This window comes from Arachis hypogaea, chromosome 14 (assembly GCF_003086295.3).
Source record: "Arachis hypogaea cultivar Tifrunner chromosome 14, arahy.Tifrunner.gnm2.J5K5, whole genome shotgun sequence".
In the NCBI taxonomy this organism is placed as follows: domain Eukaryota; kingdom Viridiplantae; phylum Streptophyta; class Magnoliopsida; order Fabales; family Fabaceae; genus Arachis; species Arachis hypogaea.
The window spans coordinates 127,967,998-127,993,082 of record NC_092049.1 but is presented as its reverse complement, the minus strand read 5'-3'; the positions used below and the strand labels follow the sequence as shown (position 1 = coordinate 127,993,082).

The window sequence follows — 25,085 nt, the reverse complement described above, 5'->3', positions numbered from 1 at the left end:
CAGTAGTCTCGGCCAGCTTGGGATACATCACCACCAGGTTGGTATGAGGGAGGTCCATCCGGGACCCAGCAGGAAGAGGAGGTCCTCCTTGACGAGATCCTCATTGACGATGCCTTCCAGCTTCACACTGTCTCGCCCATCACGATGGATCGGTTAGCCGAGTCATTCCGCATAGGCAAGGAGGTTGGCATCGGGGATTCCCAGCACCCATCAGCTCCCGCCCAGACCTCCTCCTGAATTCCCCAGATTTAACTGGCTTTTAGCTCGTCATACGGGACGGGTCTTCGGTCAGGTAGCCAGTACGCGACACCCCCTCCAACGACTATGGTATGTACCTGACCCAGTCCCAGCCTCATGTGACCCCACCGGCAACTCCGCATTCCCAGACTCAGCTTCAATTACATTAGTATGCCACAGCTCCACCGTCCAGAGGGCTCCAGCAGTATCATGCTCAGATTCACCAAGATCTGGCTGCCCTGGGCGTAGATCCTCGACTGTCTCGACCTCGGCGCCAGGCTCAGCCTCTGCCATGTGGCACCGGGCACAGGCGCCACTACCAGGATCCCCACCAGTGATGATGACTGTAGTTTTGTATGTACTTTAGTGGGATTAAGCTTATGTATATACTTTTGGATTTTAGTTGGATTGCACTTTAGTTGGATTGTAGTTGTGTATATTGTTATTTATGATAAGGTTCTTTCTTATGAGTATTTCCGTATATCTTACTGTCGTAGTTAAGAAAAATACCAAAATATCATAAAGTAACACTGAATCATAAAATAGTTCATTTGGAGTTAAAATATTACACATCCAAAGTTACTAGAATATCACACTACAAGAAAAAGACCAACACATGCCAACTACAGTAAACATAGAAGCCTAGTACGACCTAGACATCTCCCGTGGGCTGATTAGGACATCCCTTCTTGAATGACCGACTTGCCTACATAGGCCATATCGCTTCTCATGTCGCTCGGTCTCGTCCATGTCATTCCGGAATCTGGTGGATGTTGCTATTCCCATCTTGTGCCACCGCAATAAACAACACTCCACCATACCTGCCATACAGATGCGTACCGTCTACAGAGACAAAAGGGTTTGCAATGCTTGAAAGCCTCAACACATGATGGGAAAGCCCAAAATACCTTGTCGAACATACTGCAGTCGCATACCAGGAGGTGTCCATCATAGAACAGTTTGATGCGTAGATCACAAATGGTACCAGGAAAACAGCTCTGCAGTGCCTAAAGCAACTTTGGAACCTTATTGTACGACTCTTTCCAATTCCCATATATATGTGCAATTGCCTTCTGCTTGACTATCCAAACCTTTCTGTTGGATGGTTTGAAGTGATAGCTTGCTTGGACCGCACCTTACAAAACCGAAATACTTATAGAGAGGTTGGACTGAATCAACGGCAAGATGACCCTGCAGATCAGACTGCTGTCTAACTGACGATGGTCTTAAGACATGGTGGGTGCTAGACAACTGTGCACTCCACCCACCCTCCGAACCTCCTTGAACACAATAAAACAGTATTGATTTAACCATGTCGTACACCTACTTAATATATCGTACAGAAGTACTGAAAAGCACAAGTAAATTTAAGCTTACCAATATCTGATGTTCTGCCGAAGGGCCACACGGAGGCTCCATTGACACCCATTCTCAGCTTGACGACACTGCACGTGATACTTTAACCGGTCCGATTCGATAACCCGGTACTCCGCACTCCTCCGAATATTGTAGTTCTTCACACCCTGAAGCACTGCCTCTCGGCTTCTAAACTTGTGGCCGACCTGAAACTCTACACCGCCATCTAGGTTGTAATCCTCTTCACCCGTGTCAAGAAATGGAGTCCTCTCATGCATGGCATCCAGATCCAGACTGTGATAGTGAGATGGCACTGCCGATAGCGCCGGAATTGAGTGAGGTGGAGGTAAGACATGGCACACCACAGTTTGAACAGGTGTCTCCGGAACACACTCATCCTCATCCCCACTATCGGACAAGTCGTTGTCCGCAGTGTCTGCCACGTAATCCTCGTCCAACTCCTCCTCACCCTCCTCTGCCTCATCCACTGGAATGGCGACATGAATGGGCGGTGGTGCGAGGGATCGGTCGTCCTGTACATAGGTCGAGTGTACGGAACTCCCACCACCACTGTGTCCCACCTCTGCAGAAAGCTCCATTACCTAGAAGTCGTACATGCTCATCTCCTAGAAGTCAGAATAATCGAAATCGGAAGATTTCGTTACCCATGGGTGCCAGCAACCTATACGTCACCCTTTCGATTTTCCTCATTTGTGTACCACCGAGCTTGCTCAATATCAAACTCTTCAAATCCGACAACGCCTCCACACGCTGAGTGCGAAACAATATCGGATCCTCACACTCAAATGTCACCCCGTTGTTGCCATTTCTCATACGAAGATTGGAATAAACAAGCACAACTATGTATGGATTATTACTGGCCATTAATGCCTTGTATTTGTGAGAAATATGAGACACAAAAAGAATAGAAAAAATTTGTGAAGAATACCAAGGGTTACACATCATTTTATAGTTGCTAGGATTGTCTTCTATATATCTCGTTTACAGTGTAACGAGATAAACACATTGCAGCTGACGTGTCATATCTCGTTTACACTGTAAACGAGATACATGGATTGTCATCTCGTTCACAGTATAAACGAGATATGACTACGGAATGTAAAACGATAAATATTTTTAAAATTATTTATTTCAGTAATTATTACTTTTATTTTATTTATTTAAATAAAAAATCCGATGAATTGCTAATTTAATAAACCAAAAACTTAAATTTAATTTCTGCTGTATACTCCCATCATCATGCACTCTTTGTGTGGTGCCATATAACCATATTGTCTACAATATTCACGCCGCAGTTTTTTCAAATTTTTTAGTTCAACCATCTCTTTTACTCTATAGACTATAGTCTATAATACCTTAAATTCTAGTTACTTGATCCTATATATAAACATAACAATTATTCACAATTTCATATTAAAAAGGATAAAAAAAAAATTAGTAGTCCAAAAAGCGCGGTAGCAATGGCTCATCTTGCTAGAAGCATTTTCATCCTATGGCTTCTTACTATGCTTCCATTTTTTGGCAACGCTTTATCAAGGTCATCGGAAATATCTGTGGCAATTCAGAATCTTCTAGAAGACCAGGACGATCTAACGGTTCATTGCAAATCAAGAGATGATGATATTGGGGTGCAATATCTAAAGTCTCGTGAACATTTCTTGTTCCATTTTAGACCTAATATCTTTGGAACCACACTTTTCTATTGTAGCTTTGCTTGGGAAGATGGTGTTTGCCGTCGGTTTGATATATATAAATATGATAGGGACAAAACTTATACGGATATCACGTGGCAAATATTCAAAGAAGGACCTTGTAGGTTTATTGAAGATGATGGTCATGATGATAAACATGGAGTTGATGACATTTGCTTTCAGTGGAGTCACGATTCCTGTTGATTATTATTATTATTTGGAATATGATAGTAATTGAGCCATGAACAAGATTTGAACTCATGAGAAGAAGCTTAATTCTAAATGATTAAAAGAAAATCATATATACGTTGCCGTAATGTTAAGAAGAAGAAAAAAAGCCAGAATATTTAAATAAGGCAAATTTTGATTGATTTTTGTTAATTTTTTTCTGTTATCAAATATTTTTTATGTTGTTAATTATTAAAGGAGAAGAGCAAAATTGCTTAAATAGTTTTAATTCTAACAACTAGTTAGTTAGTTACTCATTGCACAGTAGTTAAAGATGATGTTCTTGGTATTTCTATCTTGATGTGAAGAGTTAGTTTAGACTTTAGACAATGGTTATAAATAGTGGCTGCAATTCATTGTAAATATACACTAATATACTGAATGATATTCACAGTTTAGTTTTGTTTATTCATTCACAAGTTACCTTTTTGCTCTCAAATTCTGTGTTCGTCTTCTCATCACAGTTTCATGTTTTGATCTGTGGTGCTCCTAATCTGGTTTCTCTTTAGTTCTTTTATTAATTAGTCTTTTGCTTCTACATAAACTAAACCCCCAAAACAAAACAAAACCCCCTCCTCCCCCAAAAAAAGTAAAATCTAACTGCTAATCTATGTAGGGATCTGTTCAGTGATCTTAAGATTAGTTATTAAATATTAGTTGTTAAATATTGGTTGTCGAAATATTTTTCTTATGCAATATTTGGTCATTAAATTTGAAAATATAATTTAGTAGCTGATTATTTTTACTAACAACCACTTAGCTAGATCCCAACAAATTAGACATTAAATTGTTATCTAAGATTGTAGTACAAAATTAATTATTTGCCACTGTTATGTCACTAAATTGCGATCACATTATCAATAATCTATTCATCACTAATTCAGTCGATATTACTATTAATATTTTGCATTTGTTGTTAGTCTAGCTAGACAAAGTCTCTAATAAACTATGACTATATATATATATATATTACAAAGAAGGTGGGATTTAGCGGGATCTTTTAAAGAGATTTGTGACGGTTTTAAATACTATAAAATAGATTATCAGCGTTTAGGTGATTATCGTCCTTTAAAGCATTGAGAAATGGATTTATAATAATTTCGATAAAAATCACCGTTATGCCAGAATATAGTGTCAATTTAGTTTGCTCGTTGAATTTCAGTTTTAATCTTGTTGGTAGATTCAATTATTTTAAATATGGTTATATACATTATCAGTTTAATTTTTTGAACAAGTAGTTTGATGACATATTGGTACATAATTAGAGGTTTTAACTTTTTATAACTTAAACGTTTAGAATTTGACTTTTATTAACTAAGAAAAAAAAAAGAATTGTAGTATAAAATAAATATATAAAAAAAAAGAAAAGTATTAAATTAATCCCTTACGTATAATCTTATTTTGATCCTTAAAATTTAAAATATTCTATTTGAATCTAAAAAAAATTATTTAACTTCAATATAGTCCCACCGTAAGGTCAAAGTTAAATAATTAACGAAATATCCTACATAACAGCAGTACAAGAATAAGGTCGATAATGTGAAAAATAAGTACAAGCTCCAAAGACACAAAATAGAGAGAGAGAAGATGGTGACTTTGTGATGGTGATAAGAACGGGATGAGGTTTGAGATGAGATTAGAGCAGTGAAGATGGTGATGATGAAAATTAGGGTAGAATTAAAAAAAAAAAGTTTGGCTGACGGTTGACTGTAAAAAATTTAATGGTAGAGATAAAATTAAAACTTATCAAAATGTTAAGGATAAAATTGAATCAAACTAAATGTTAAGAATATTTTTAAAAAAAATTCAAAAATATTAAGAATAAAAAATATACTTTAACCCACTTTTATATTAGACTTGTGGAATCTACTCTTATTTTTTACATTTATTCAATTCTTTTTAATTTTAAACATTAACATCTTGGACATAGAATTTGATGGACTTTCACAAATTAAAGACCTTATTAACTTATTCATATACAAATTAAAATCTCATTCTCATTATCATTTATTATTCTCATTATCAACAATATTTTATAATTTTAATATTATAATTAATTATAGTAAAATTAATTTCTTTTACTATATAGTTATTTATTTTATAATAATATTTTAAATTTAAATTACAATAGATTTTTACAAATTAATAAATTTATTAGTTTATTTATACAAATTAAAATCTCATTCTTATTATCATTTATTATTCTAATTATCAATAAAATTTTACAACTTTAATATTAAAATTAGTTGTAGTAAAATTATTTTTTTTATCAATATAGTTATTTATTTTATAATATCTATTTATATAGTTATTTATTTATTGTATGTCATATTAGTAATAAACTTAAAAATAATTATATTTATAAATTTTATTTTAATATAAATATTATTATATAATTTTTATGTTAACATTTTTTGTTCTCCAAAAATTTTTTCAAGCTTTGGTATTGACTTAGCTAATAATTTAATTTTTTTGAGATAATTTTTTTAATTTAATTATTTAATAATATATTTTATCTTAAATTTTTAAATATTAATAATTAATTAATAATAAAAAATAATGAATTTTGGCATTTTTCAGAAAGTAATATGCTATTTTAAGAAAACTTAAAATATGCGTTAATTGCGCTAGTCACTATGTTAGTATTCCCTCGATGGAACTACTTTTCAGAAACTATAATATATATATATATATATGCAAACGCATTTTGTATGTTACCGTATAATGAGAAAAGCTTTATGCGTGCTTTTGAGACCTAAATTTGAGTTCAACCATAACCTTAACTCTATATACTTTTATATGTGTTAGTCTAAACAATGTTTAATTTCATCTAGTCATATATATAGACAGAAAAAGAATATATATATATATATATTATGATTAATATTTCGGATAATTTACGCATATAAAACATCTCTATGGAGATATTACATAAATATCCTAAATGAAAAATCGTTGCATGTATATATCCTAATTTAAATCTGACTTGTAAAAAACTTGAGACTTTAGAAATTGGAATTAACAGGTAAGTGATTATAGCTACACGAAAAACTCAATAAATTATTAGGACACAAATAAGAATAAAATTACGTACATGTTCTCACTTCCCATGTGGGTAAGTAATTTTTTACTTGTTATTTTAAAATCTAATGTGTTATTTGTGATTTTACATTTAAAAATGTGTTTCGAAATTCTAGATTTATTTATAAAAATTTTTATATCGGACAAATTAGTATATATAATAATATAATTTAGATATTTTTTTACAATTTTTCCCAGATTGAAAATAAATATTATATATATGGAACAATTTTTATGATTCCCACTCTAAAATTTAATAGTAAAAATTTTAAAGCAATGGTCCTTTTTTTGTGTGTATTATAAGTTTAGTATTTGTAGGAACAATTTTTATGTGTATTTTTTGCATAATTATTTAATCAATATTTTAAAATTACTGCTTAATAAAAAATTATTATATATAACAGTCATAAAACTGTTTTTATAATATTCTAAGAGAATAATTTTATTTTGTTATTATAAAGTACTAAAATTTGAACTTCAATAGTATAATATTATAAAAATTGTTGTTTAAAATTATCTAATTCAATCATTTTAAGGCATAGTAAATTTTGGTGTTATTAATTTATCTGATAAAAAGATTAATTTAACTAATAAATATAGAAAAGTGTTACTTAATTATCTTTTAAAATTTAATTTTTGGTCAATCTTTTTAAAAATTTATTATTATTTAATTAATTTAAATATCCACTTTCATATATCAATTATTTAAAAAATTAAGAAATTACTTATTTTTTATTTTTTTTTTTAAGATTGAATAAAAAATCATATTTAAAGGATATTGCACTGATAAATATACTTTACAGAGATTGATAAGACTAACAAAATTGTTTAAGAACCAATTCAGATAGCATATTATTTTTAATTTTCAACAACTAATTTGAACGTTAATCCATAATTTTTTCTGGTAAAGTAATATCGGTATAAAACCTAAAGTGCACCAAGTACCAACTTAATAACATAAAAACCAAATATTTTCAAAATTACAACAATGGGATGAATTTCTATTTTAGTAAACCATAAAGTTAATTAAATTTGTGTGTTCACTTTAATAATAATAATCTATATGAGGCACTCTTTGTGTGGTGCCATATAACAATATTATTTACAATATTTACGCCGCAGATTTTTCAAACTTTCGAGTTCAACCATCTTTTGAATACCTTCAATTCCAGTTACTTGATCCTATATAAACACATTACAATTGCTCACAATTTCACAGTGAAAACAAAAGAAAGAAGCTGAGAGGGAATAATAAACAAAGTTTCCAAATAGCAGTAATGGCTCATCTTGCTAGAACCATTTCAGTGCTATGGCTTCTTTTTATCACTACTATGGTTCCGTGTTTTGGCAGCGATTTAGCAGTGTCACCGGAGACATCTGTGGCGATCCAGAATCTTCTAGAAGACCAAGAGAATCTAACGGTTCACTGCATAGCAGGGAATCATGATGTTGGGGTGCACACTCTAAAGCCTGGTGAAAATTTCTCGTACCATTTGAGACCTAATATCACTGGAAACACGATTTTCAATTGCAGCTTTACATGGAATGGTGGTATTTGCCGGCGGTTTGATATATATGAACATGATGAAGACAACATGTTTACGAATATCAAGTGGCAAATTTACAGAGATGGACCCTGTATGTATACACCACATTCTGATCTTTATTTTGATGATGAAGATGATGATGATAGTGATGATGATGATGATGATGATGATGATGTACTTGATGACATCTGCTATGAGTGGAGTGACGATCCCTGTTAATTATTATTATTATACAATAATAACTTATATATAGACGAGAGAGTATGTATGAGAGAGCAATTATAGATGTTGTTCTTATAATAACAATAATAATAATAATAATGATAATAATAATAATAATAATAATAATCTAATAATATTGGAATAATATATTTGGAGAAGGTTATTGATGATGATATATGATGTACTATGCTGGAAAGCCTTAATTGTGCTTGTAAAAGCTAATTCTAAATGATCAAATGAAAATCATATATATGTTGTTAATTAGTCTTTTATTTCTCTTATATCAATATTTGGTCATGAAATTTGAAAAATTATGTGGTATCTGGTTCTTTTTCACTAACAACTACGTCACTAAGCTAGAACCCAACAAATTAGTCCTTAAATTGGTATCTAATAAGATTGCGGTATACATAATTAACTATTTGCCACTATTATGTCACTAAATTCTGATCGCATTATCAGTCAATTGATCACTAATTCAGTCGTTGTTAATATCTGATATTTGTTATTAGTCCAGACAAAGTCTTATAAATTATGACTATATACTACAAAAAAAAAAGAAGCAGAATTTAGCGGTGATTTTTTAGAGATTTAATTTGTAGTGGTTCCCAACTGCCGCAAAACGGTTTCAAACTACTGCAAAATAAATTATGAGCATTTTGGTGATTGATTCAATTTGGTTTGCTCACTAAATCTAGTTTTAATTTTGTTGGTAGATTTAATAATTTTAAATATAGTTTTGATAATGATTAGATATATAATTATTTGTATATATTTTTTACTAATTTAAATTTTAATTCTAATAATTTAAAAATTTTAATTAGAATTTAAATCTTATTAACCTAAAGAATTTCAATATAAGACATATATATATATATATATATATATATATATATATATATATATATATATATATATATATATATAAGTCTATGTAAAATTCACACAAATTTAAAATAAAATTCTTATGTGAAGGAGAATATTAAAGATAAAATTATTCAATTTTTTTTTATTAATTTAAGTTTTAGGACAAATAATTTCACTACGTTAATATTACTAAAGAAAATATCCATTAATAATATTATATCATTTGTGTCTATTAAATTTATAAATATAACTAAACAATATATATGATAAAAGAGTCAAATAAATACTCAAGAAAGAAAAAATATTTTTCATCCATAATTATTGAAAAAGATTTTTTTTATATAATTATTATCTACACAATTTTTGTAAGGTAACATTTCTCCTTGAAAGTATGGCAATTGATTGATAATTTAAGAAAGGGTTTAACTAACTTATATTCTTGTTAGGAGATATATTAAAGTTATTATCAGTAAAAAAAATTTAATTTTTTAATAAATAAATAAAAACTTTGTTAGATAGACAATAATTTTTGTGAACAATATAAATAATAAACTCTAAAATTGACCCAATAAAGTAAAAATACACTACACCTCAAATTACCCTACTAAATTTTAATATTAGGATAACCATTTGCACACCTAATGAATTAAACATCTGATATATCTATTGTTTTCACATTATTTAATATTTTCATTGTCTACCTATACTTTTTCATAAATAAATAACAAAAATAATGCACCAAAATAAAATTTAACCTTTATATTTTTTTAGGTTAACATTACATAAATATGTGAGATTATTTTGTTTTAAGAATGTGTATGTAGTTTCAAGTTAGATAAAATGTACCAAAGAAGTGTAATTCTAATTTAACTATGTATAAAGTAATATGCTATTTTAAAGAAACCTTATAAAATAAGTGTTATTTGCGCAAACGCGTTTTGTATGTTACCGAATAATGAGAAAAACTTTATGCATGCTTTTGAGACTTAAATTTGAGTTCAACCATAACCTTAACTCTATATATACTTTTATATTATGTTAGTGTAAACAATAATGTATGTTTAATTTCATACAGTAAAAATAATAGTAATGCATGTCTCTCATTTTTGCTAGAACTTATTTGATGTTATGGGTGGTTACTATAATTATGTTGCCATTATTAGTAGAGTGGATAATATTAACTTAAATTTAGAAGAAGAAATTTATTAATAGAATGAATAATATTAACTTTAAGAAAAGTTTTTGTAAAATTTTTATGTGTTATAGTTTTATTTTATATTTACTGTGTGTAACTTATAAAAAGTTATTAGTTTGAGACAACAACGACAATTATATTACAGATAGAATAGTTAAAATATTATATTTTACCTTTATGATTGATATTTATGTTTTTCAGGTCATATTGAGGAATCACATCACCAAATCCTCAAAAGATATGCTGGAACTTTTGCATGACCAAATATATGTCATAAATATTCTAAGTATTTACTTTTTTACTAACTGAAAGATAATTAATTTTCTTCATGAAAATTTCATTGATAATATTATCTGAGGAATCAAAATATATTTTCAATTGAGGATTTGATAATTGAATCGTCATTCAGAACAATTTCAAATATTCTGACTTAAAAGAGTTTAATGATTGCTAGGTTATATATCATACAATTTTGTATGTTACCGAATAATGAGAAAAACTTTATGCATGCTTTTGACACGTTGAGTTCAACCATAAACTAAAATCTATATATACTTTTATATTATGTTAGTGTAACAATGGAATGTATGTTTAATTTCATATAGTCATATAGACGGTAAAAATAATAGTAATGCATAGCTCTCATTTTTGCTAGAACTCATTTAATGCTTTGGGTGGTTACTATAATTATGTTGCCATTATTAGGCAACACTTATTCAATAATTCCAACTACACATTTTGAAGATAGAAAATGCTTTGGAAAGCAAAGATGAGCTAAAAGTTCATTGCAAATCAAAAGATAGACAATGATATTGGGGAGAACTATCTGAAGCCTCATGAGACTTTTGAGTTCCATTTTCGACCTAATGTTTGGGGCAGCACACTTTTCTATTGCTGCTTTTCATGGAAAGGTGGTTGCTATTGGTTTGAAATATATAGCGATACAAGGGACAATGCAAGACATTGTGTCGAAGTTTTTGCGCTTGGCAAATTAAGAAAAAGGGACCATGTTTATATATACCTAAAGATAAGAAGTCTGGTTGTTATGATTGCAATGCAAAACCAGGTCCACTTTGATTATTATTATTATTATTGATCTTTATATAATATTAGCATATGTTATACATGTAGGTTCAATATGAGAACTTGATAGATGATGTTCTTGCGCTGATTTCTTATTGAAATATAACAATTATATTATGGCCACGATCCATGATGGCTACAAATATGGTGGTTATGGGTGACTAGTTTTTTACCTGAAATTCAAAAGTAACACCTGTCAAGACTATTCTTATATTTAATTTTTTTTATTTGAGATTTTTTTTTCAAAAAAAAAAGTGGTACTTCATTTATTTCAAAAAGCCAAAAAGGGGATAAACCCAAGTGTCCTTAAGAAACAACATTAAGAGAAAGAAAAAAAAAAAGAAAAAGAAACTAAGAAGTGAGATGTCTTTAAAATTCCTCTGCCATGGTCTTAACTTCCGTCACTACTTGGTAAAGTGAAATGGTAGTATTCTCGAAGACCCTGACATTTTTTGCTCTTTAAATCTTTCATGGTAGTATCGATGTAAGTGCAGTCTTCTCCTTCCAACCCACTTCCTTCTTCAATTCATTCAAGAGCCAAGACCACCATTTCCAAAATTGATTTGGGAGAATTGGTAAAATCTAGTTTCTGAGACTGATTTCCGACCAAAAGAGTTGAGCTACGGAGCATGAAAGAAGACAATGAATGATAAATTTTCCTAGTTACTGACAGTTAGGGCAAAAGTTTTTGATAGATGAAAATCGTTGCTTGAGCTTACTTTTGACCGACAGACCACCATGAAGAACTTTAATTTTTAGATGAATGTTTTTACCTTCCTTGAACATGGTATCTTCCATGTTGCTTCCCAAATTTCTTTCTTGCAGCATGTTTCTGGGAGTTCATCCGATATGGATGATAAAATTGAAATGCAACTCAATACTCCGAAAAATTGAATAGTAGTCATTGTTGTCTAACTTCTAGGTAATTTCAACTTCATTATCGCTGGTTTTTGTCTATAGAATAGCACTTGCAATTGCTTGTGGATGGGAATCTATCTTTAATTACTTGCTCATTCCACTGTCTGTTGCTGGCATATAATTGATTAACGCAAATTAGATTTTGGTATATGTTAGACTGACAATGCACTGCAATTGGATTAGAATTCTCCAACTGCGGGTGCTCAAATATCCTAACACCAATGTATAATGGAATCATAACAACAACAACAACTCGCAAGGAGGACGAGGAGCAGCAACGACTAGCGAAGAATATCAACGAACTGGAGACCTAGCGACGAAGAGGAGTAAAAACGGCGAGTGGCGCGCGACGTCTAACCTCATGGATCTGCTGGCGTCGACGTCGAGCGAGGAAGAGGAGCAGCGCGAGATCTGGCGGTGAGATCCAGCAGCAAGGACTGAACGACAAGAAACAACGGCGGCAGCGAGAACCCCCCTCTTCTTCCCCTTTCTCTTTCCCACCTTCCCTTCCCCCTCTTCACCCCAGCGTGATTTCCTTCTCTTTTTTCGTTTTTCTTTTTCTTTTTTTATTTTATAATTTTTTAGTTAAGAATAATTTAATAATAAAAATAAAAAATTTGATAAAAAAAATTTTAAAACTAAGTTAAAATTTAATTATTGTGATATGAGTTTGATCAATTTATTTATATTTAAAAAGTAACTAAAAATTTAAATAAAAAAATTTTAAAATTTAAAATTTGGATGAACATAAACAATCAAATTTTAAATTTTTGTAATTTAAATTATATTGTATACAAATTTTAAAATTTAAAAGTTTTTTAATTTAAAATTTTGCATCTTTTAAAATTAAATTAGCTGATCTAATTCCATTCAAATTATAATAATTTGAATTTTTTTTTTGGTGACATAATAATTTGAATTGAATAGGATTAAAAATGAGGTAAATACTAAATTGATACCCAAAAAATTTTGTCGCCGATAAAAATAGTATTTGATTATTGTTATTGACAAAATAATCCTTGAAATGTTTTAAAATTTAACAAAAACACCAAACATAAAAACATAAAGTCACATTCAACAAAAATTTCTGATTTGACAATTGAAAAAACTTAATAATGATAGCAGAGAACTCTGATGGCATTTCCGGCGAGGAGGAGAGCTTGATTCGCTAATCTCTTCTCTCACCTCTTCACGCCCAACCCAAAACCCTAATATCTTCCCTCACCTCCTCTGTCGTTACTCGCATCGGAGACCTTCTTTCGTGATCAACCTCCGCTGTTACCCCCAAACCTATCTTATTCAAAATCCTAGTCAACCTCATCCCATTGTCCTTCTTCGACAGCCACTGCTCTAGCCCCTCCACCAGGCCCCTCTTTGCTGCTATCTTCGACAACCGGTGCCAACTCAAGATCCTCGAGATAGGCTTTGGGACATGAATCTTCAAAATTGTCACCGCTGCCATGCTTGATAGCAATGTGACCCTCACAGACCTTTCTTACATAGTTCTGAATATCCGATTCAACATTGACACCACCAAAGAAATTATAATGTCCACTAACGACGCCATAACTATGAAAGCGCTGAGGTGTGGTATTGATAATGTAGCGATAGGACACTGTTTTGATGTTGTTTCTGCTTTGGATCTGGTTTATCACGACGTGTACAAACTACTCCTCAAAATGATTCATTTGTTGTTTTTAGGGTTTGAGGAAGAGAAAGAGATGGCATTTGTGATAGTTCACATGAGGAAGAAGAAGGTTGACCACGAAAGAAAGTGAGGGAAGAGATTAAGGTTTCGGGTTGGGGGCGAGAAGGTGAAGGAAGAGATTAGCGAATCAAGCTCCCCTCTTCGCCCGAAAACGTTGTCGGAATTCTTTGTCACCATCATTAAATTTTTTTGATTGTCGGATTAGTATTTTTCGTTGAATGTGACATCATGCACTTTTGGATATTTTTGTTAAAATTTAAAATTTTTCGCAAATCATTTTGTTAATAACAAATGTCAAGTACCATTTTGTCAACGTCATAATCTTTGGAGTATTGATTTGGGTAGTATTTGTTTTGAGTTACTTGGATGAAAACTGAGAGATTGAGATTCAGTATCATGTTTGTTAGTCTTGGAACGAAAGCTGAAAATTTAATAATATTTTATATCTAAAATATTCCTATTTCAATTAATTAATTTTATCTTTATTTTTTGTGCAAATTAAATTAGAGCTTCATTTTTATTTCAATTTCTGTTTCTCATTTTACACTAAATATAATATTAAAATTTATTTCAGTCTCTATTTTTTAATATCTATTTTTTAATCTTTATCTCTTAGCCTCAGTTTGTTTCTATTTCAAATGCTACCTAAAGTGTTTAGTGTTTATCTCATTAAAAGATAAAAACCGATTACTCAAACCGGGTTATATAACCCGAACCGGGTCACGTTAAAAAAAAAAAAAACTCGAAAACGGCGTGTTTGAACTTTGAAGGAAAAAATCCCCACCCCTGCACAGCCCCTAATGCCCTAATCTGATCAGTGATCACGCAGCCCTCAATCCCTCAACCGCTCAACGTGCTCTTCTCTGGAGTCTCTTTCTCGTCACACTCTGACTCAAGCTCAAGCTCTCTCACGGCTGCTGCCACACTCAACCTCTCTCGTCTCCGTCTCGCTCACGCACTCACTCTCTCGCACTCAACCTCGGGTGGTGGTCGTTGTCGTCTTATTGCTTCGGACGTCAGTTGCTCCCTGAGCAGGTGAGCTTCCTTCGGCCCTGTTCTTCTTTTTCAATTTCATTGCCCTAAATCATCACTACACCTTGAATTTGTTGCTGAAAATATCACCGAGCTCATTTTTTTTCTGAAAATAATCACTTGTTGCTGATTATCAGCACTGATAGTTGAATTTGTTGCTGTCTTGCTGAAATAATGATTTAGCTAAATTTTTTGTTGCTGTAAATCATATTTGTAGGTAAAGTATTTGTTGCTGGACATTATCATGGTTGAATTTGTTGTTGAAAATTATCAATCAGCTGAATTTGTTGCTGAACATATCACTGAGCTAATTTTTTTGTTGCTGGAAAAGATGACTGAGTTGAATTTGTTGCTGATTATCATTACTGAACCTTGAATTTGTTGCTGTCTTGCTTAAATAATCACTTAGCTAAATCTTGTGTTGCTGATAACTATGGGTAGTACTGTAGCAGAAGAGGAAGGCAAAGTGCAAACCGTTACAAATACAACTAAAACACAATTCATTAGTTCCAATTCTCCGAATCAAATGGGTTCTCTGAGACGAGGCTTAATCAACCTCCGGAGATTCCTCACTTCATCTAATCCCACCGCATCTCCTCTTCCTCGCTATTCTCTTTCTTCCCCTTTCAGCTCCCTCCCTGCCGATCCTTTCTCCCTTCATATCGATTTATCTGATGAAGAAAGCAAAAGGCGCTTGTTTAACAGGTTCCCCTCCCCCCTCTTTCTATTCTTCTCTTTTAGCTGTTCCTCTGTTGATTTTGTTCTTTCTTTCCGAATAGGCTAATTTATAGAAGCAAACAACGAGGGCTCTTGGAACTCGACTTGGTTCTCGGTAAATGGGTGGAGGACAATATTCACTCCTTGGATGAAAGCCGTGTTCGAGCTCTCGTTCACATGCTCGACTCGGTAATCCCCCCCCCCCTCTCTTTCGTTATCCTTTCTGCTTGCTTTTACATCCACCGCCATTAATAGTTTCCTTCACTCTAGTATTGATTGGTTGTAAAGATTACCTAGGATCATCTCAATTCCACTTTGATCCATTGTACAATTGCACAAGTTTGTTATCTTCTAATTTCATTGGTACACCTAAACTCCATCGTTATGGTCTTATGGAATGGAACTCTTTGGTTTACACCAACTTGATTGTAATTATTTTGGGGGGAAATTTGGGTGATAAGGTCAGGAATTTTGAAGTTGGCACACCTATCCATTAAAATTGTATATAAGTGTGTGTTTTGATAGGGTCAGGAATTTTGATGGAAAATAAATAAATGGAGAGCTGTTAGGCTAGCTTGGTTGATAAATTTCTTTGCTCGAGTAATGACACTTCAAAATCCTTCTTCTGTTCTATAGGAGAATCCAGACCTATGGAAGTGGCTATCTGGACAGGAGAAACCCCCAGAATCAGTTAGCAGTAATCCAGTGAGTTTCATTTCATTATTTAATTGATGGAGTTCCAAGTTACTTATTTGATTTGATTTTTGCTTTTCCTGTGGGTAAAATTCACATTTGAGTTATCTATTGCTTAGGTTTTTGCTGCAGTGCATGAAAGAGTTATGAAGAACCTTGAGAGCCATTCTGCCCCAGAAACAAGAGCAACACCTGGCCAACCATGGGTAAGGGGTTGGGATGATATCAAGAAAGGTCGGGACGGTCCCATTGTTGGCAATCAGTAGCTTGAGAACTCAAGATCTTGTCATTTGTAACAATGAAAAAAAATGCATTTTTTACCATTTTTGTTATTATAAAATAAGTGATGGGTAACTGACTAACTGCAACTCAAAGGTTTGTATTAGCAAGTGCATATCAGCACAAAGGGAGAAAAAATAAAACTAGAACTAGAAGATTTGGACTTTTTGGACTAAATCATTATTTTAGTTCCCAAAAAGATTCGTGTTCCGATAGAAGATCGGGAAGAAATACTAGACTTCTTGTGGACCCGAATTTTGCACGTGTCTTATATATCTCAAATTTCTTGACGTCTTGTTCTGACACTCACACAAACCACGTGAATGGCCTCTGCAACTGCATTAGACCCCGTTTGTGTGTTTCTGCTACTTCTTCCTCTGTTTCTTCAGCTGTCGCCGTTAATGGCAGAGGAGCCAGTTCCATGTCCAGCAACATGGCCTGATCAATTCCACTCGGTGCTCTTCATCAACAGAAGCAGTTCCCTGCAGAAGGTAGACTTATGGTACGACTGGCCCAACGGCCGCAACTTCAACATCATCCAGCACCAGTTGGGTGTCCTCACCTACGACCTCGAATGGGACAACGGCACCTCCTTCTACTACACCCTCCACCCATTCAACACCACCTGCAAGGTGGTACATTTCGATGTTGGCATTCTACGCCCCAACTGGCTCGACGGTGCTACCTTTCTTGGTCATAAGAATGTTGACAATTTCCTCTGCAATGTCTGGGAGAAGGCTGATTTCATCACCTACTACGAGGATGTACTTACTCAAAGACCTGTTATGTGGGTCTTCTCCTCTGGTTGGTTACTTCTTCGGTATACTTCTTCAATTATAATATCATTATATGTTATTTGTAATGAATGCTGTTTCATTTGGTTGATTCCAGGAATGGTTGCTCATGTGATGACATTTGAGGTTGGTGCGGTGCTCGAGGATACGAATTGGCAGGCACCTGTGTATTGTTTTAGTGAGACAGATACCAGCAGCTCACTCTTAGAATCATCTATTGATGTTTCTCATGGGACATTGATCAGAGGGATACCCCATACTGCTGCTTAGTGGTTGTTAAATTTCCATTAAATGTATGCTGTATTCCAAAATAAAAACATGTTGCTATTTGCTTCGTTGAGTTGAAGCTATTTTTATCAATGTTGTTTACTTGTTTAGAATGATAATGAACCGTTAAGAGTCCTTTATGAACTTCGTGTATCTGTTATTGAAGCTGATACCATAGCTTCATTGCATGTCATTTGAAGAATGTTACTGTATAAATAAGAAATTCTTGGCATCGAATCTTAGAAAACTCAACCATGTTGAAAATGTAAATATAGATTATTCTTTTTAAAAACGTGAATTGAGAGAGTGAAATCAACTCTTCCACCTTGATTAGGCAGGGTTTATAAACATGACCAATAATGTTCTCCTCTATGAATGAAACACAGGGTACAAAAAGAAAGAAAGAAAAGAAGACAAGAGTACCACTTAAACTCCACATTTCAGAGGTAACGGGGAGTGCAACCTAGTACTGGGTGTTGAGGTAGAAATACAATCCAACAAGCGCTGCAATTCCCACCAAAATTGCAATAGGAAGTGCCTTCCTGTGAACAAACAAAAATGAAATCCAACCATTTTTCTTGCATATGCTTGGAAACGAAAAAGATGGATGACTCACCCAACCGCTTCATCCCTCTGGAGCTCGGCCTTTCTTGCCTTTCTAACCGATGTATCATTTGCATCTCTTGTGACGGATGGTGCATAAGGCTTAAATCTTCTCTTTGGAGCTCCACAAACTGCAAAGTACACCCTTTCTTATTGTAATCAAGTATTTGTTGAAATTAAGCACAAGAAAAAAAGAATTACCGGGGCAGAAGTAGTTATCAGGCAACTTGTCAAAGGGTGTTCTATCGTTATATATATACCTGCATCATATGAATCACCATGAATAATTTCCAAGTTGAAACAAGAAGTGTATCATATCATCATATCATGATTGAGAATGAGATAAGACCCGCAATCTCGGCAGATATAAGCTTGCTTGGAGGCCACCCGCATGGAAATCCTTGGTGCTGCTGATGTAAGGTGTTTCTGGTTGGGATGATGCAAGAGGTTCAGTGAGCCTGAGAAGAACCATGACTTGGGACCCAGCGCCATCGGCTTCAATTTCAAGGTTGGTCGTAATCCACCACCACCATTTACTGAACAAGGGCCACAGTTTGCGGCGGTGTTAAGGCCACTTGCTGTGGCTGCCTGTGCCATTTTTTGCTACTTTCTTACTTTGCTCTTCTTTCTCTCTCTCTCTGAAGAAGATGAAGAAGAAGATAAGAGAATGGTTTTGTGTGGAAAGAAAGGAGGGTGTGTGCGCGAATCCGTAATTGACATGTGTGTCCCTATTCCTACGTGGAAAGTGTGCCACTTTTACTTCACACCACACACACGCTCTCTCATAAGGACAAGTGGACACTATCCTTGCCTTGTAAGTTCTTGATCTCGAAATTTTGCATATCCCATCACACAAATAAATTAAGCGAAAATTGTTTCTTCTTTTTTCCGTTAATTTTTGTTTGTGGGAGGGTTTCTTGGGAATGGGGCAGCAAATCAGCTTCAACGAAAGGCAAAGAGAAGAGAAAGAAATTAATTTGCTTTGAATTTTGGGTTTCGAAGGGGATTTTTCTGGTTTAGTGCGGTTTCACTTACCTTCTTCCATTTTTTCTAGAGCTTGCTCCTATCAAAACTTCTTTTTTGGGTGGGCAGAAGTTTAATGCTGTAGCATAATCCATTTATGAGCTGATGTTGTCTTTTTCCAGTGATTGACAATGCTATAATTATCTATTACTATTAACAATATTGAGTAACTTCAGAATTGATGGATTGGCTGTGCTGACTCTTGTTTTTTGTAAAATGGTCTGCATTTAGCAATAATAAGGTATGCATTGAAATTACTTTGATTAGTTGAAGAAGAATTTCACTGGAAGGGCATGCCATAGACAGAATCTTGTCTTGTGTAGTTCTACTCTAGTTGGTATTCTAGTTACACATTATTACACTGGGAAGGTTGAAAGTTTTTGTTTACTCTAGAGGACTTTTTTATGACGTTGGAAATGACCCTGAAGGTGGATAGTACGCAATGTACTTCTTTTACAAGTTCAAATGAGGAGTATTTGCATTCATTATTTTCATCTTGTGAAGAATGAATGGCTTTAAGGACAAGCCACTATTTGACATTTCCACTGAGACTCACATCCATCCCACCAGAAGTTATACTTAGGAAACAAAGTTGCTTGCTAACCCTTCAATGAAGCAAGAATGCGTTCTTGAAACTAGGACTCCTGGACCTGTGGCCTGTGGGTGATCTTAAACCTTGGTAGCAATTGTAACAGTTTTCTGAGGTTCAGAGGGTATTCTCTCAAATCGAGATGCATTTTCTTTGCTTTTATGCGGACGACAAGGATAGTGATCAAGTCACAAATACGTTGGCGTTAAAGGAAGAGACATCGACATCGATTGTACTGCGGAAGATAAGGATAATAATCAAACTACAAACGCATCGCATAGTGTGGTGGAGAGAGGTGGATGTAGTGGGGAGTGGCGAATAAAGGGTGATGGAGATAGATTGCATAGTGTGGTGGAAAGGGAATGGAGTTTCGGCTGGGGAGGGGCATGACCGCATGAGATTCGGAATTCTAAGTAGAATTGGAGCAGAAAGATTTGGTGTGTTAGCTTGCAGGAACTCGAGTTCAAGAAGCCGAAAATTTAGAAAAGGTGACATACCAAAGTCAGAGTATTAAGTTAAAGGGCGAAGTAGTAGTGAAGAAAAAATGTGATTAAGATGGTGGCAATTGAGATGTGAAAATTTGAGATTTGGAGAAAATATAGTGATAGAATTGAAGTTGAAGAAAAAAGAGTGGTAATTATTGGATATTTTATTGAAACATCAACAAAAGTTTAGGATTTGGTCTTTTTGTTAACAAAATCCATTTTTTGTAAGTATAACTTTAGTTTTTTTTTTTATGAGTGTTTTTGTCAATATTTACAAAGTTTATGAATACAAATAGTTATTTTTCTATTCATTAAATCACTTATTTTGTTAATTATAATGATTATGATTTGCTGTTTTCTATATTCTAGATTCTGATGGTTGGATAGATTAAATCCTGATTGTTGTAATTGTAAAAAAGAATTCAATTGAATTAACTATTTAACTCTGCTGATTAACTGATGAAGAAAATCTGGTTGCTGCCTCTTTTGTTTTATGACTTCCGGAGTATTTTTATTGATATTTTTTATGGCTGGAGATTTATTTTGTTAAATGTAATTTATACTGTGTGATTTCTGTGTTTATTTGGTTTAAAATTTATTAAATTTAAATATTGAAAATTATATATTAATTTTTTATAATTTTATTTGAGGAATGTTAGGGAGCAACAACTTTTGTGATTTGTAGCCATCAAATAGCCATCAATGATGGTTTTAATAGTGTGAGATTGGTGTGAGATTTCATCCAATAGTTCACTTTTTTTTGCTGGTTACATGCTGGCCAGAATTTAATAATTTTATTTTATATTTAATTAAACCGGTTAAATTCCAGTTAAACCATGATCAGACTACTGAATTATTGAACCGGTCATTCTACTGGTTCATTAATCGGTTCGATTTTTGCAACCTTAAAAAATAGACACATGTCCAGAATGATTGACCTTTAATATTTTACTTGATCTACTCTATCTAAATTAATTATTATAAATTATAAATAATAATTTTTTCGTTTAGATCTATGTTTTGATTATTACTATTATACCTTTTTTTTACTTTTAGTAGCTATGATTTATATAAGAAATTATTTTATTTTTGATAGAATTTAAAAATACATTTATCTCGTGTCAATAATATATTTACTTTTTAAAGATTCAGATACTCAAAATAACAGCGGGTATAAATTATCATTCTTTAAAAGTTTTAATTTATAATTAGTAAACTTTTAATTATTTCTAATATAATATGTTACATATATTTATAATATAGTGTATTATGATTGATAATTGTTCACTTAAAAAATTTATACTATTAATTTAATATTTAAATTTTTTTATTATGGTATTGTTTTAATGTACTCTAGATTTATTATGTATTTATAATTTTGATGAAAATTATTCTTAGAAGAAATATTAATCTTATTTTTTAATTTTTTTGTCCAGACAATATTAAATTATTTATATTAAAAGATTTAGATAATTCAAAAAATATTATTTATATGTTAATAATCTGTTTTTTAGATATTCATGTATTAGAATTAATCTAAATAATATACTAAATGATGATAACATTGGTTAGTTGTGTATATATATTTCATTAGTTTGTTAATTTTATCTTTTAAATTATTTTTTATTATGGTAACATTTTAATGTACTTTACTTTTTTATTGTGTATTTATAATTTTAAAAATCATCATTCTTAGGAGAAATATTAATTTTATTTCTTAATTTTTTTAGTTCTGATAATATTAAATAATTTATATTAAAATATTTTGATAATTTCAAAACTATTATTTATACTACAACAAAATAACAATATACAAAAAGATATAGGAGTTTGATATTCAACTCTTTTTTACTATTCAATGAGTTTTATATGGCAGTTGTTATATAAAATATTTATTTAAAAATATTGGTCATTTTTTATTTAATTTATACAATAAATAATAACGTTTTATATAATTTTATTTTATTTAATATCTAATAAATTTAGATTAGAATTTTCTTTTATTCTTTTCGACATGGTTGAACTAAAATAGTCTCGTTGTATGATTGACAACTTTAATTTCTATCATAATAACTATTTTTTCTACTAACTTTTATTTATTATTTTTTTTTTAATTTCTGTCATAATAACTATTTTTTATTCTAATAATAATTGTTTCATACAAAAAAGTGCATCTTGAATTTGAAATAGAAGTAAAAAATAAAACAAATTAAAAAATAAATTAATAGAGTAAAGAATTGAAAAAAATGTTACACATAATTTTTCTACAACTGTTACGGAAATATAGATGAAAATGAGATAGAGAATATGAGTTGTCGTTTACTGTGGATGTGGTTTCACGTAACTGACGGATATATACGGTAGAAGTTCTATCATAAAAGATAATATTAAAACTTAAATTTAGACACTGAAATTTTGAAGTGAGTCCTGCTTTGTAAACTATGTGCAATTACTCTCACGTGCAATAGTAGCTGTTTTATAAAATATTTATTTATTTATTTTTAAAAATATAATTTTTTTAATTCTAAAAGTAGTGGTATTTTTTTATTTAATTTATAGTGTAAATAATATTTTATTTTATTTTATTTAATACCTAATAAATTTATATTCGAATTTTTTTTCACATGATTAAATTGAAATAGTGCTATTGTATGATTGACAATTTTAATTTTTGTCATAATAACTATTTCCTCCTACTATAATGATACGGATGAAATATTTTTTAATTTAATTTATACTGTAAATAATAATATTTTATTTCATTAGTTACCTGATAAATTAAAAGAAATATAAGAGTTTGGTAATCCAATTTTTTTTTCATTTTATTTCTATCACTATAATCCAAAACAACTGAAGCAGTTATCATTATTTTTACCATCATAAGAGCAGCCCAAAATAACCCATACAATCATCATTATTTCTATTATCTTAGAAGCAGTTTATTCTCGTAGTTATTGTTATTTCTACTATCTCATATATATTATTTCGTACTCTTTTATTATATTATTATCGTTATCTTTTTTTATTTTTATTCTCATTCTTTTCTGATATTTTTTTATTTATATTGACATAATATATGTTTATTATAAAAATAAAATTTTTAAAATCAATAAAAGATAAAGGTATATTTTAGTTAGAATGTAACTTTATTTAATGTTAAAGTAATATACAAAATACTATTGAAATATATTGTGATACATATATATAATAAATAGGAAGAAGGATTCTAACCGTTATAGAGTGTATAAAAGGATGATCAATTAATTGTATCAATGAGACAAATAAATAATAAATTAAGTATTACTATATTAACGATCGTGATAATTATATTGATGTTACGTATTTTTATTTTAATATTAATAATCAAACGTGATATTAAATCAGTCCACTCAAAATTTATTCTATTGGTTAGGAAAATACAGTTAACGCAAACAAAATTTAGAAAGATGATAAAAAGAGAAGATAAATATTGAATGAAAAGAATGAAAGGTAATGAAATAAATTTAACTTATATAATAATAATACTAGATATTTGGACGTATATATTAATTATGTTAAAAATTTAACTTTTTTTTTTTCAACCTAAACTCAAAAGAGCACAACTATCTCATTTTGGTGACAAATAAATATCATTATAGGTAACTGTTATTAAATATAAATTCCTAATAAATTAAATTTAATGTCATTTAATTTGTATTTTGTCATACATAAACAAAGATTAATGTCATTTTTTGTTTGTCTTTTCAGAAAATTCAATGCAAAACAAGATATCTCAATTCTACTAGTTTTAATTGAATTAATTGAATTCGTCCCTATAATAAGAAATTAATTTAATTGAATAATCTTGAATTGTTTATATAGTTATTTTTATAGTCAATAAATATAACAGTTTTTCAAGATTCAAGAAGTTATTGATAAGGAGATGTATAATGAATTATCAAAAATTTTGTCAGGTACATAATTTTTATATTCTCCTATTTTATTTATTAATTATTCTTATAGTTTGATATTTAAAAATAAAAAAATAAGCATTCTCATTTTTTTTAGTTTTTTCACTATTTATAGAGAAATGAATGTCTATTCAGATTCAAATCTATATTTTGGCATACCATTTAAAAAAATGAAGACAAATATAAAAATCTATGATATTCAAATCTATATCGTTAGTAATATATAATATTATTAATCTAATATTTAATATTATGCATTTTATCTTAAAGTTTAATTTATTTATTTAGGTGAATAAAAAAAGTAATATTTCAAATTATTTTTTAATACTTGTTTCAAAGAAATTAATCTATAAAATATTAAATTAACCTTTAATCTTTTAGAATGTTAGATATGTTAGCCTCTAATAAAAAATAAATTAATATGTAGTATGTTTTAAAGAGTGACAAGTTTCATTTACTATTTTAAAAGTAATATGATAATTTGGGAAAAGAAAAAATT

The 25,085-nt window shown here is 31.1% G+C and overlaps 5 protein-coding genes across 7 annotated transcripts; 4 read left to right on the top strand and 1 right to left on the bottom strand.

Annotated features, from left to right (window-relative positions):
• Positions 1-3,074: 3,074 nt before the first annotated feature.
• On the top strand, positions 3,075-3,509 carry LOC112743166 (S-protein homolog 3-like). The gene has a single exon (XM_025792380.1). It carries the CDS (start codon positions 3,075-3,077, stop codon positions 3,507-3,509), a length of 435 nt encoding a protein of 144 aa, XP_025648165.1.
• A 4,382-nt stretch (positions 3,510-7,891) lies between these two features.
• LOC112743165 (S-protein homolog 3) lies at positions 7,892-10,705 on the top strand. The gene is made up of 2 exons (XM_025792379.1): positions 7,892-8,252; positions 10,647-10,705. Exons 1-2 carry the CDS (start codon positions 7,892-7,894, stop codon positions 10,703-10,705), a joined length of 420 nt encoding a protein of 139 aa, XP_025648164.1.
• A 4,202-nt stretch (positions 10,706-14,907) lies between these two features.
• LOC112744092 (succinate dehydrogenase assembly factor 2, mitochondrial) lies at positions 14,908-17,130 on the top strand. 3 transcript variants are annotated; one of them, XM_025793587.3, is made up of 5 exons: positions 14,908-15,189; positions 15,639-15,891; positions 15,966-16,092; positions 16,540-16,608; positions 16,716-17,130. In XM_025793587.3, the coding sequence occupies exons 2-5, from the start codon at positions 15,713-15,715 to the stop codon at positions 16,860-16,862; spliced, it is 522 nt and encodes a 173-aa protein (XP_025649372.1). In that variant the 5' UTR covers positions 14,908-15,189; positions 15,639-15,712; the 3' UTR covers positions 16,863-17,130. The 3 variants fall into 3 exon arrangements, with proteins under 3 accessions (XP_025649372.1, XP_025649371.1, XP_025649373.1); XM_025793586.3 differs by having other exon boundaries at positions 15,628-15,891; XM_025793588.3 differs by having other exon boundaries at positions 15,051-15,189; positions 15,636-15,891.
• A 68-nt stretch (positions 17,131-17,198) lies between these two features.
• Positions 17,199-18,188, top strand: LOC112744091 (uncharacterized protein At4g14100). The gene is made up of 2 exons (XM_025793584.2): positions 17,199-17,679; positions 17,767-18,188. The coding sequence occupies exons 1-2, from the start codon at positions 17,199-17,201 to the stop codon at positions 17,937-17,939; spliced, it is 654 nt and encodes a 217-aa protein (XP_025649369.1). The 3' UTR covers positions 17,940-18,188.
• Positions 18,189-18,193: 5 nt separating this feature from the next.
• Positions 18,194-19,629, bottom strand: LOC112744095 (uncharacterized). Its single transcript, XM_025793589.2, has 4 exons — positions 18,889-19,629; positions 18,741-18,799; positions 18,553-18,670; positions 18,194-18,478 (listed from the first exon to the last, which is right to left on the bottom strand). Exons 1-4 carry the CDS (start codon positions 19,134-19,136, stop codon positions 18,400-18,402), a joined length of 504 nt encoding a protein of 167 aa, XP_025649374.1. The 5' UTR covers positions 19,137-19,629; the 3' UTR covers positions 18,194-18,399.
• Positions 19,630-25,085: the final 5,456 nt, after the last annotated feature.

What these genes read in the sequence shown, in the direction of transcription:
- LOC112743166 (XM_025792380.1), top strand. Translation starts at nt 3,075, where the DNA reads ATGGCTCATCTTGCTAGAAGCATTTTCATCCTATGGCTTCTTACTATG.
- LOC112743165 (XM_025792379.1), top strand. Translation starts at nt 7,892, where the DNA reads ATGGCTCATCTTGCTAGAACCATTTCAGTGCTATGGCTTCTTTTTATC. An exon ending in AATTTACAGAGATGGACCCT is followed by an intron (nt 8,253 to 10,646) that starts GTATGTATACAC and finishes TATGTTTTTCAG; the next exon opens with GTCATATTGAGGAATCACAT.
- LOC112744092 (XM_025793587.3), top strand. Translation starts at nt 15,713, where the DNA reads ATGGGTTCTCTGAGACGAGGCTTAATCAACCTCCGGAGATTCCTCACT. An exon ending in TCGTTCACATGCTCGACTCG is followed by an intron (nt 16,093 to 16,539) that starts GTAATCCCCCCC and finishes TCTGTTCTATAG; the next exon opens with GAGAATCCAGACCTATGGAA. An exon ending in AATCAGTTAGCAGTAATCCA is followed by an intron (nt 16,609 to 16,715) that starts GTGAGTTTCATT and finishes TCTATTGCTTAG; the next exon opens with GTTTTTGCTGCAGTGCATGA.
- LOC112744091 (XM_025793584.2), top strand. Translation starts at nt 17,199, where the DNA reads ATGGCCTCTGCAACTGCATTAGACCCCGTTTGTGTGTTTCTGCTACTT. An exon ending in TATGTGGGTCTTCTCCTCTG is followed by an intron (nt 17,680 to 17,766) that starts GTTGGTTACTTC and finishes GGTTGATTCCAG; the next exon opens with GAATGGTTGCTCATGTGATG.
- LOC112744095 (XM_025793589.2), bottom strand. Translation starts at nt 19,136, where the DNA reads ATGGCACAGGCAGCCACAGCAAGTGGCCTTAACACCGCCGCAAACTGT. An exon ending in TATATCTGCCGAGATTGCGG is followed by an intron (nt 18,800 to 18,888) that starts GTCTTATCTCAT and finishes CATATGATGCAG; the next exon opens with GTATATATATAACGATAGAA. An exon ending in TGATAACTACTTCTGCCCCG is followed by an intron (nt 18,671 to 18,740) that starts GTAATTCTTTTT and finishes TGTACTTTGCAG; the next exon opens with TTTGTGGAGCTCCAAAGAGA.